The 13,111-nt window shown below is 36.1% G+C and overlaps 2 protein-coding genes across 2 annotated transcripts in view; one reads left to right on the forward strand and one right to left on the reverse strand.

The window, feature by feature from the left end:
* LOC113645368 (titin-like) overlaps positions 1-13,111 on the reverse strand; it is a 1,056,738-nt gene that overhangs the window by 527,126 nt on the left and 516,501 nt on the right. Inside the window, exons 13-14 of the mRNA XM_047818848.1 lie at positions 12,834-13,109; positions 10,229-10,507 (exon numbers count right to left, since the gene is read on the reverse strand). Of these exons, the coding sequence (XP_047674804.1) occupies positions 10,229-10,507; positions 12,834-13,109 (555 nt within the window). The remainder of the gene's footprint in view (positions 1-10,228; positions 10,508-12,833; positions 13,110-13,111) is intronic.
* The window catches only part of LOC113643804 (immunoglobulin superfamily member 1-like), a 789,004-nt gene that overhangs the window by 450,142 nt on the left and 325,751 nt on the right, over positions 1-13,111 (forward strand). The gene's annotated exons all lie outside the window — the stretch shown is intronic.

The raw sequence follows: 13,111 nt of genomic DNA on the forward strand, positions 1-13,111 counted from the left end.
ATTGAACTGATATATAAAGGTCACTGAATTGCCTCAGTGAATTTATCCGCATCTGTTATAAATTGTCTCAAATTCTGAACCATATTACACACCTCCGCCTATATCCATTGTCCAACAAAAAGTGGTACAGCTCCCACATACTTTAACACACAGGGGTGAGCCTGGTCTCATTTGAAAGAAGAAATTCTCTAGTTTCAGAAACTAGTTTCAGATTGATTCTAGGCCTAAGTTACAGGGGTTTGAATGCAGATTTTCCTGTCCGCCTGGGTTGTTTTTCTGATAAACTGATTAATCTTATTTTTCTGGAACATGTTAGGGACCAAATAACAACTGAGAGTCATAGCCACATTTCTTGGCTTTCACCAAAAAAATTTCAAGTCAAAAGACCCAAAAATGGATTTTATATGAATATTTTTCTACGGCCCTGGTTGTCGGGTGCAGCGTTTTTGTGTACTTGTTTACTATATAACTTTGAAATAAAAGGCTGCAGGCTCAGTCTGACAAGCCATAAACAAGCCTAGACTCTCTCTCTATCACTCTGGTGTGAAAACAGGCCTGTAACTTGACACCCTGAGCTGTGAGAGGGACAAAAGGTCAGGGATTACGCAAGAATTCTTCTGCGCATCCAGTTCACGCAGACACAGTCAACGAACATACGGCATGTCATATACCGTTGGAATCTTCTGCTTATTGGCTAAACGGCTGTATAGGTCCCAGCCCATTTCATTGCTATTGGAAGGAGTAATTGTCAGTCAAATGCGGGTTCCCAAAAATGAGGTCATGCCACCATTGGCTTCCCAGCCGTCTATCTCTGCCATACAAGAACCGATTGGCTCAAATGAGGGCTTATTTGATTCGTTAGGACTTGGGCTATAACTTGGGCGTAGCCTTTGAATTTGAATATCCCAATTAGGAGTTAGAGCGGCAAAACGAGATGATGGCGCACTTCTGTTTCCAGTTTTCAGAACACTAACGGAATATTTGCGGCGCGACCAGAGCGTTTTGGATTAAAAGGCTTACAAAAAGATTTCAATTCCTTGGACCTGTGTGGATTTTTGTGGATTATTTGTGTTGGAATATATTACCCCAGTGAAGAAAGAGATGCGTCTAAAGGTAAGGGAAAAACCGGTATAGCGCCACCTAGGTCAGTTTTGTCCAAAAATTTTTTCTAATTGTATGAAGGCTGTGAATCATATTATGCTTTGTGTGTGGGATTAAAAAATTATTGAGAGTATAAACTTTACTAGGTAAATAGGTTTTTTCGTGTTTTTGGAGGATTTGATGCTTTTAAAGTTGAATTGAAGCTTGTTTCTGGGTCATCCCCTAGTGGTCACTTCTACTTCCGTGCCGTGCACGGCACGGCGGCCCGTAAGAGTTTAATGTCTTTTTCTTTTCTTCATTCATTCATTCATTCATTTTTTAACTAGGCTACACCAGTAAAGTTACAATATTAAGAAAATATGTACAGTTACAAGTCTAGTTATTGTTTTTCTGAGAACAGTAACATCACAGAGACAGAAACAATGCTTCACATTTTTAATTTGATTAGTGTTTTAAAGATTAGATTATTTGTGTTTGTTCTCTAACAGAAAAACCTAAAACCTAAAACTGAACTCAGATATAGAGTATACGATGTCTAAATATAATTCATTCATCTTCTACCGCTTATCCGAACTTCTCGGGTCACGGGAGCCTGTGCCTATCTCAGGCGTCATCAATCATCAAGGCAGGATACACCCTGGACGGAGTGCCAACCCATCACAGGGCACACACTCTCATACGCTCACTACGGACAATTTTCCCGAGATGCCAATCAACCTACCATGTATGTCTTTGGACCGGGGGAGGAAACCAGAGTACCCGGAGGAAACCCCCGAGGCACGGGGAGAACATGCAAACTCCACATACACAAGGCGGAGGCGGGAATCGAACCCCCCAACCCTGGAGGTGTGACACGAACGTGCTAACCTCTAAGCCACCGTGGTTTCTTTTCTTATTTCTTAAAAAAATTAAAAAAAAAAAAAAAAAAAATCCATTTAACTGTTTACTGTAAAATCACAGTAGTGAAAGTTGAAAATCATGACAGGAATCATCTTGACTATAAAGTAAAGAAGAACTAAATGTGAAATTAATGTCAAACATTTGTCACTATTTAAATAATAATAATGCTGAAATGAATTTTCTTTGTTAATTAATTTTTGTGCTTGTTTTCATTTTCTTTCCACATTTCTCTTTCTCTGTCGAAAGGAATGTTCTCCCCACTCTGGTCATGCTGACCTGTGATAAGTGTGTTCTAATTTTAATAACAGTGCTTCATTTAACCGGAGTTGTGGGGCATTTCATCCATCCATTCATACATCCATCATACTTCTGCTTTTCCTGTCACAATTAACATGAACACTGAGCTGTATCACTGCTTGTCTGTTTTGCTTGTTGAAATTTAGCATGCTGATGTCTTGTCCAGGGGTCTGATTTATAAAGCGTGCTTATAAGGGGTCTCAAAGTTTGCTTATAGGTGCGCACATTTTCCCGTCAAGTTTGTTTTTTATAGATCACAACCTTTGCGCGAAAACTGGCGTACGCACATTTCCAGCCCCGTTTTGTGCGTACGCCAGTTTTCGCGCAAAGGTTGTGATCTATAAAAAACAAACTTGACGGAAAAATGTGCGCACCTATAAGCAAACTTTGAGACGTGCGTACACTCAAAAAAAAGATTTGTTCATCTTACTTAATTCAATTATGTACAGTGGTTCCACACAAGCAACTTGCGTTTCATTAACATTAATGGAAGGTTTTGAATCTATGTAAACTTCTTGTGTTGTGACAACACAACAGAATAGGGATGAATCTATGTAAAAAAGTAATGTCCAAACAAATCAATGGAATTGCTTCCTTGTAATTTAAACTGTTTAAGTTAACTGGACATAATTTTGTTTATTTAAAATTGGCCAAACAGGTTTAATTCAGCCAACACAAGGAGATTAGTTTCAAATAACTCAATTAAATTATGGACAGTGGTTCCATCCAATTGGCTTTTGTTACTGTTACTCAATGATTTCGATTTAAAGTTATGCCCTTCAAAACAGCATTTGTTTGTGTGATTGTAAAACAACCCACAAAGAAATGTAACAATTTATAAAGCTGTATTTGCCAAACTTGCAATAAACAGTGTTTTAAACAGCCTGCTCAGTCAATATATTAAAGAGTCTTTGAACATGTGCAAAATTCTTAAGCAAAATATAAGATTATCTAAAATAACTTTGCAGTCTTTTGATTCAAAAACAAAGTCAGAAGGTGAAAATTAAAACTCGGCTAACAAGATAACTACAATTAAATAAAATACATTTACAAGAAAAAAAAAAAAAAGAAATCAAACATGCAACCAAAATGTCCAGATGGTAGTGTAACGATGTCTAACAATTATTAAATGCCATATATCCTGGATCGCCTCCTCTGCAGTGGCATTGCCTGTATCCTAGAGTGGATATATACATACATATAGTACATACATACACGCTTGTATAAACCGACGGAAAAAAAATCACCTCAGACATATGCTAACGTTAGCAACAAGCACGTGTACATACATACACGCTTGTATAAACCGACGGAAAAAAAATCACCTCAGACATATGCTAACGTTAGCAACAAGCACGTGTACATACATACACGCTTGTATAAACCGACGGAAAAAAATCACCTCAGACATATGCTAACGTTAGCAACAAGCACGTGTACATACATACACGCTTGTATGAACCGACGAAAAAAAAATCACCTCAGACATATGCTAGCGTTAGCAACAAGCACGTGTACATACATACATACATACATACATACATGCTTATATGAACCAACAGAAAAAAACTTATGCCAGCAAAATACAAACTTTGTAACTGGGAACATATAACACGGCTAACGTTATTAAATGTGACCTGACAGAAATAGCTCATGTTACTGTGAACGGACAGCAAATGAGAAAAAAATTTGCACTTAACATTTAGTAAACTTATTAACATTAAACAAACATCGGTTTTAGAGTAATCATTTATTGTCAGAAAGATTTCTATATATTAGACTATTTACACTCACCGTTTCAAAGTGCTTTCCAAAAACCTCGTCTGACACCATTCACCATCTTCCCTCTTTCGCGCCGTCTTCATCCAATACGTTGGAAATCATCACTTCCGGTTTTTTGAATCGCGAAATTAAACGCTTTACGTTAGTTTAACGACTGATTATTACGTATAGTGGAACATGACACATTTTAAGTTAATTAAACGCAATACAGTAGTGTTCTGATGGGGAATGAAATGTATGTGTGTTATTTTAACACAACATATTTGGGTAAAACAAACAGTGCTGCAAAACCATGGAGACAAAGGGAATTGGCGACACAGATGGTGAGGTCGTGAACTGAAGTTAGGTTGTAGAAAATTCATGTGAGCGATTATAAGAATTAATGACATTTAATTTTCACTCCATTTCATACGTTATATCCACATTATCATGAAGATTAAATCCAACATTTGTTATTTGTGCCGATTGTTTTAGGCTATATACATCTAGTAAAATCCAAACATAATTCAAAATGTATTTAAAATAATAATAATAATAATAATAATCAGCGCTACTCTGTCCAGGGTGTATCCTGCCTTGATGCCCAATGACGCCTGAGGATAATCACAGGCTCCTCGTGACCCGAGTAGTTCGGATAAGCGGTAGAAGTTGAATGAATGAATGAATAATCAGCGCTGCCTTACAGTCACATTGTCCACAACGGGAGCGCAGGAGGAGATGGTGCGACTACATGTGATACAGAATAGCACGAAATACCCTTTTATTAGAGAACTGCAGAACACAGTGTAAAAACGAAACATTTTCCTTAATGTACATATATCATAAAATGCCAAAGTCTGCAAATACAGTCATGAAGCACAATCACTACTCATCATCGGTCCTAACTATTATGGTGTTCATTACAAAACCGTCATGAAGAAGCATATATATGTGCTCACTATAACATTTGCGTCTTAAATTTTCGCCCACAAATTAGTTCTGTGATTTTGTCAAGGTGTTAACGATCAGTCTAAACATATAAATCCTCCGGTGATCAGGGTATGTAATGCTTCATGATGGCACTGCTTGCACTGATTACGCCAATGGCAGAATAAGGAGAGAACGAGTTTTCAGGGACCATGATGATTTCTGGCTAAGCTGATTTAGAATCCCTAGAGCTGTGCTCTTAGATCTATGTGTTGAATCCAGTATTAGAGAGGGCAACATGCCGGAACCATGCCCTCCCAGTACAAATACAAGTCCTCACCACTCTGGGATTCTTGGCAACCGGCTGTTTCCAGTGGGAATTGGCAGACAGGTAAATTATTTATATAAAAAAACTATAAGTAATCCTCAACTTTGTCTCTAATACCTTTTTTGAAATAATTCTATTGGAATCTATCATCTCACCCAAATAGGTCTGGTATATCACAGCCGTCCCTGAGTGCCATAATAACTGTCGTTTTGAATGGTATACCGTAATATGCGAGAACAGGCTGAAATTAAAATGCAATTTGCAGCAATGTCTGGTTTCCCAAATGTAATTGGCGCAATTGACTGCGCTCATGTTGCTATAAGGGCACCATCTGAAAATGAATTTGCTTATGTTAATAGAAAGCATGTGCATTCTATTAATGTGCAAATCATATGTGACTCCAACATGACCCTCACAAACATATGTAGCCACTGTCACCTGCAGGTCATAATTATCTTTTATTTATATATAATTATATTTATTATATAATTATATATAAAAGCAACATTGTTATAATTATATTAAAAACAAAATTGTTACATTTTCTACTTTTTACTATTGTTAAACTCACCAAGAAGCCAGACTAAATGCAGGCGCAGTACGTGATGTCTGGCTTCTTGGTGAGTTTAACAATAGTAAAAAGTAGAAAATGTAACAATTTTGTTTTTAATATAATTATAACAATGTTGCTTTTATATATAATTATATAATAAATATATAATTATATATAAATAAAAGATAATTATGACCTGCAGGTGACAGTGGCTACCCGAGACGCTGCTCCTCACCCCATTTTTAAACACACACAGAGCGCAGAGGAAACTCATTATAACGAAGTCCACTCTCGTGCCCGTGCAGTGATTTGCTTTGACTATTTATGGTTAAAAATGGGCGTGTACAGGGCAGGATTTGAGGCTGATTCACGTACGCACATCTGCGGGTGATCTGTGATTTATAAAGGTAACATTGCTTACAGGTGTACAGTTTTATAAATCGGAAATTTTTTTGGTGTACGCCATTTTTGGCTTTTGGGCGTACGTAAACTTTTAGTAGGGATCCTACGCACAGTTTTATAAATGAGACCCCAGGTCTCTTGAAAATTGGATTTTTAAACTAAGTGAGATTTTACCTTGTTAAATAAAGTTAAATCAAATGATCAATAAAACATCTGACCACACAACTTAAATTATCTCATATAAATGAAGCCATTTCACTTCTATCAAACACTGAATTTATCCAGTTATATTTACACATCTTATAATGTTGTGAGTTCAGTGTTAGGGATTTCTGTTAAGAAAGAAACATACAGTTCAGCAGTAATGTAGTCTTTACTGCACTAATCAGATTTAGAATGTTACTGTTATCAGAAAAACAATAACTAGACGTACATCTTTTCTTAATATTACGTTATTTTACTAGTGTATCCTATTCTTCTGTTTGTAGCCCAGTTAAAAATGCATAAGGAAGTTGTAATAAATAAACAAATATATAAATAGTTATTGGTCAGTAGATCATCTTCTTCTTTCGGCTTTTCCCTTCAGGGGTTGCCACAGCTAATCATCTCTCCACCTATCCCTATCTTCTGCATCCTCAACACTTACACCCACTAGCTTCGTATCCTCATTAATTACATCCATATACCTCCTCTTTAGCCTTCCTCTTTGCCTCCTGCCTGGCAGCTCCATGTCCAACATTCTCCTACCAATATACTCACTCTCGCTCCTCTGAACATGTCCAACCCCCCCCCCCCAATACCCCAGAGGTACTAACATCACTTGATCCTGAAAAAGCAGTTCATACTCGACCCAAGGTTCAGATCCTGGATTAAATTTGGCAGATGCCCTTATTCAGAGCAACATACATTTTATTTTATTTTCATACAACTGAGGGTTTTGATTACTACTGTACAATTCCTACTACTGATTACTACTGTACTTATTCATACAATTGAAGGTTAAGAGCCTTGCTCAAGGGTGTAGTAGTGGACGCATGGTGTACAGCCAAACAGATTAATCTTAATTTATTTTTCTTCAAAGTTAGGATTTATTGTCACATGAATTATGAATGAATTATGGGGCAGTGGTGTCTCAAATGGTTGAGGCTCTGGGTTGTTGATCGGATGATCGGGGTTCAAGGCCCAGCACAGCCAAGCTGCCATTGCTGGGCCCTTGAGCAAGACCCTCAACCCTCCCTGCTCCAGGGGAACTGTATCATATCTGCCCCTGCACTCTGACCTCAACCTCCTCAGTTGGGGTATGTGAAGAAAAGAATTCCACTGTGCTGTAATGTATATGCAATAATAAAGGCTTCTATGCCCCCGTTCTATACCTTCTATACCTATACCTTATTCACTCTTAAACTTCGGAATACCAACGCAGAGTTTTGATCTCGGTCTGACATCCTCATTGCAGAAGTGCTGGCACCCCTGTTCCCTATCTTCCACACTCATTGCTACTGGTATATATAGCTGTGTACCTTTCCACACTTTGTTGGATTATTCTGTGCCTTTAGTGCCCTGAGGGTTTTTGTTTATTTATTTATTTACGTTAAATGGTTCTATTTTCTGTTTTTGACCTTGTTTTGCCCTTTCACTATGTCTTGTGACACCCTTTGGAATTCTTCTCTGTAGATTTCTGGTTTTGATATAGTTTGGGTTTCTGGTTTTGATCTCTCTGTGTGTCCATTGTGGTTTAAATCTTGTTCCTCTCGTCCTGACTTGTCATGGACGGCTTGGACTTTTTTCCTGTCTAAAGACCAGGGGGATGTTCTGGCAGGCTTTGTCTTGTGCCATGTGCTTTTGTTTTTGTTTGCCACACCTTATCTTTAATCTGTTCCGCCTCTGCACACCTGTTCCTTGTGTCTCTGCGATTGCTCTCTTTATATATCTGTGAGGCTGTGGTGTCTGCTTCAGCTAAAATAAGTTTTGAACAAATAAAGGCACTATTTCTATGTATGAGAGGCTAATGAATGTTACTGAAAAGAAGGATGTCTATGCTGGCCACTGAATACTATGTAAAGTCAAAAACATTACTTATTTGATGCTGTATTTTGTTTAAACTTTTCTTGTTTGATATTTCACTTTGAAACAAGTGGAGAAAATTCTTATAATAATATTATACTGTAATAACTGTTCACACAGATATTTGAGAAAGTTCTAATTCTCCTGGGAGAGACAGATCTCACTTTATTTGTTAAACGTTTTTGCTAAATTTTTTGTGAAAGGAAACAAAATATAAGCTATGTTAGCTGTGTATTTCTTCAGAAGTAAAATTATTCATGACAAACATAAATACCCTATTATACTTTCTTTATTTAACCAGGTGAGTAAATTGAGAACCAATTCTCATTTACAATGACGACCTGACCACTAATTATGTAAGCAGTGTATATAGTGTTGTTTTAAAAGATTGCATTGTTGTTATTCTTTACATAGTTTTTATTCAGTACATTGAATAAATAGAATTAAAATGATGGTCAAACTGTTAATTTGATTTTGATGATGTTTATAAATTGTGCCTTATATTATAAGCCATACTGCAGACATTAGTATTGTTTTAAAATCTCATTCAATCATTTAAATATTTTCAGTATAAAATCATAACAGATTCAGATTAAATATTAGGTGAATAATTATGTGTGGCTCATAAATGTCAGGTTTCTTTCTAGCAACTTAAGTAATATCCCAGGAAAAATGTCACAGCATCGGAATATCTAATATGTTGTGGTGATTCTTTAGAAATCAAAAGAACCAGTTATTTTAAAAGAGGAAGAAAATAAAATAAAAATAATGCTGTAAAACCATAACAATTAGACTATTTTTTTCATAAGATACAAACTGGACAAAAATCTAAAACTAGTGATACTTTTTACATAAAAGTTATAACATTCATCAACAGACTCACCTGATACAGAGAGTGTAACCGGATCACTCATCTGTGACATCTGAGAGTCACTTGTCCTCCTCCCTCTGCAGGTGTATTGACCACGATGTGAGTCTTCATCAAATCTGATGCTGAACTCCTTTGATGTGGAATATGGGTACAATGTGTTACTGTCCCTAAACAAGTCGTACGTCCACTCAGTGTCTCTTCCTTTCTGTACATCACACCTGAAAGTCACAATCTCTTCTATGAACACCTGAGTATCAGGGTTTATAGTCACTGTAGGTTTAGGACCCTCTGTAAGAAACAAACAAATCATTACAGTTTCTATTCTGTAGATAACCATTCAGAGTGTAGATACAGTATATCAGCTCACATGTAAATGATGAAACTCTGTCAGACAACAATCACCACTGATGAAGTAAATGTAGATCACAAGTTTAATATAGACTCAGACCTAAAAATAATCAGGATTCTGTACAGACTGTATCTTCAACACAATTTATTGTCTGAAATACTTTGTGTTTAATAATCCTGTTTATTTTAATAAAATGAGACATCTTCAGAAAGTCTGAATGTCAGCAAGTGAACAAGAAACTGCACATAAAAGATACAAATCGAATGACTGAGTATAAATTGTTTATTTGATTGTGTTCTTTTCAAGTGTATCACTATAAAAGTTGGACCCTTGTCCTCTTCATTCATTCACACTCAAGCAGGTCTCGACTTGAGTATTTTGATGTTTCTGTAGCAGTAAATTCATCAAGCAGCTTCTTAAATGAGATTTACAGGTTTTGCTTACATTTTCTACCAAAGTTAAACTAGTGTTTTGTCACTTTTTTATTTACCAGCTCACCTCACACCAGTCCTGCTCAGCCGTGTTCACACTGTCTCTCTTTAACTTTAATACAATGATTTATCTGAAAGTTTTCTCTGTAAGTAGCTGTGTAAATGTTGCTATATTCTGACTGTATTCACTTGTTTATATGTTCAGTGTTGTGCAGAATCACTTAACAGAAAGTCTCTTACTCACCAATAACTGTTAGTGAGAGTTCATTACTGTAGTCTGTGTAGTAGACTGGGTTTCCTCTTCCACCTCTGCACCTGTACTGCATTTTGTCATAGACATTATCTGAGCTGATGTTGTAGGTGTCTGATGTAGTCTCAGTCTCAGTCCAATGGCTCTGTGTATAGTTGGACCAGTAAAACTTCCATCCAGCAGACTGTGGTGTCAGTGTACAGTACAGAGTCACTGAGTTTCCTCTCAGTACAGCTCCTTTAAAGCTTGATGTGAGTTGAGGTTTAGGTTTTTCTTTTAGAAATGAAACAGTTCAGAATGTGAAGTTTTTACTACACTAATCACTTCTACAGTGAAACATTATTACTGTCTCTGTGATGAAGCTAAACAACTAATTTGGATAAAAAATAAAACACAAAATGCAAATCTACACATGACTTATTTACTGTTAGATTCTGATTCCCCATGTATGAAGAAACATGAATGAAGTCATGTCATTTCTATCAAACACTTTTACTGAATTTACTTCAGTAAATTTTATAATTTATTATATTTACACATCTTATACTGTTGTAAGTTCATGTTTAGATTTTTCTGTTAGAGAACAAACACAAATAATGTAATCTTTACTGCACTAATCAGATTTAAAATGAAAAGCATTTTTTCTGTCTTTGTGATGTTACTGGTCACAGAAAAACAATAACTAGGTCTGCATTTTTCTTAGTATTGTTACTTTATTAGTGTAGCCTACAGTATTTACAATAATAATAAAAACTAAGAAACAGAGTTGTGTTGTTTATTATCAGTAAATAGTTAGAACCAAATAAACCTGATTCTGATTCTAAATGATTTAAGAAGTAAATAAGATGATTTACATAAGTGAATTTTTAGCAGGAATCAGAGCTTCTAACATACTGTGTGTTTCTAAGCCAAATTCACAAGGGAGGGAGAATCGGATGAGGCCCTGTATCCACTCGAGTACTGAATCAGACAGGCGTCCTGATAGAGAATGCGTGTGGCTGAATAAAGAGTGATGACAGGATTTAAACGGTATAAATTAATATAAAGGGAAATGTGCAGGGGCTTGGATTGTGACTAATATATATATTATATATATATATATATATATATATATATATATATATATATATATATATATATATATATATATCTCACTGATTCTTGAGATAAGGGACAAAACATGTCCCCCATTGTTTCATTTAAAAAGGCTTGGATATGAAAGACTTGTGTATGTTTAGACCCTTAGTTTTGTATATATTTATGTTATTTCATAGTAATTTTATAAAATACCGGCACTGTACTATGAATGCCCATGCAAATGAACTAGTCCTTTGTAGAGGTCATAGTATCAAACTGCAAAAAAAAAAGTGTTTTAAAATGCCCAAAATGCACAAATATGAATATGAGGTTAATTGCATGGCTTAATAAAATATCACAAAATACTTAAAGTGAACATTACATTATTTTATACATTAACAACAGCCTTTCAAAATCTGTCATCAATTCATGTCAAATATATTTTTTATATGTCAAATATATTTATATATTTTACGTCAGATATTTTTCAAATTCGATATAAATCAGGCATATTTTGGTCAGCTTTAACCCTGAGGACCCCCTTTGAATTTTGTCTGTTGATGGATGCAGCAGTCCAACACATGGCCTCGTAAGTTTAAAATTTTTTTTTAAATATTCAGTAAACAAGTTGAAATCCCCATGGTCACAGCTTTTATGTGTCAACACTGTCTTCAAAATAGGGATGATCTTAATCAAGAATTTTGAAATAAAAGTTGGTATTTTGGTTTAGTTTAGTGGCACTTGACCACTGAGGAAAATCAAAATGGCTACCATTTATTAGACATGATTAAGTTGAAAAAACATATTGTTTTGTCAACTCCGTCAGACGTCAACTCTTTTGTCTGACGGTGTTGACATGTAAGCTGACGGAGTGGAAAAGTGCTCCCAAATACTTATTAAGTAATGTTCAGAGGAGCAGCAGACTGATGTAAGGGCCAGAAAGAGCCATCCATTGGCCATGTTGATGGAGGAGATGGAAGACGAGTTGGGAGAAGCAGGGGATTCGGTCGATGAAATGGAAGATGAAATGGAAGAGGAGCCATTGAAAGGTCCTGAGGGTGCTATTGTTGATGAAAGTCAATCAAAATCTTCTTCATTTCAACCTCCTAGTGCTTATTATACAGCTCTGATAAGTCTCACCACGCTGAAACTCAATAGGAAATTCTTTTCCTAACTCCTATTAGTATATATATATATATATATATATATATATATATATATATATATATATATATATAAGATATAAGTACATATATAAGTACATATATATATATATATAAGATGTTAGAGCGCTACAAGCTCCGATACGTGTCACCACTCTACTCTGACACACACTCTGTCCGCACACTGAGCGCCAAAACTCAGGCCCTTAAACAGAGACGTGAACACGTGTCACGAGTTGCTCTAATTGCAGTTACATTACCAAAAGCCTATAAGGAGGCGTGCTGGTGGCCGCGGGTTTGTCTGAAAGACACCCACAATGTTACAGAAACAGACAATATGTGACATAAAACACACTCACCTGATACAGTCAGTGTAACAGCATCACTAGTCTCTGTGTATTGTGGGTCTGATGACTGTGTTCCTTTACATGTGTAAACACCTTTATGAGACTCTTTAACATCAATGATTCTGTAGATTTTCTTTCCTTTAGCATCTCTGAGTTCATTATTATCCCTGAACCACTGATACACCCAGGATCCTACAGTCATTATCTCACATGAGAAAGTGACAGTTTCTCCAGTAAACACAGTGCCATGGTCATCTGGCTGTACTTTCACTTCAGGCTTTGGTCTTGCT

The sequence above is a fragment of the Tachysurus fulvidraco genome, chromosome 1 (assembly GCF_022655615.1).
Source record: "Tachysurus fulvidraco isolate hzauxx_2018 chromosome 1, HZAU_PFXX_2.0, whole genome shotgun sequence".
NCBI lineage: Eukaryota > Metazoa > Chordata > Actinopteri > Siluriformes > Bagridae > Tachysurus > Tachysurus fulvidraco.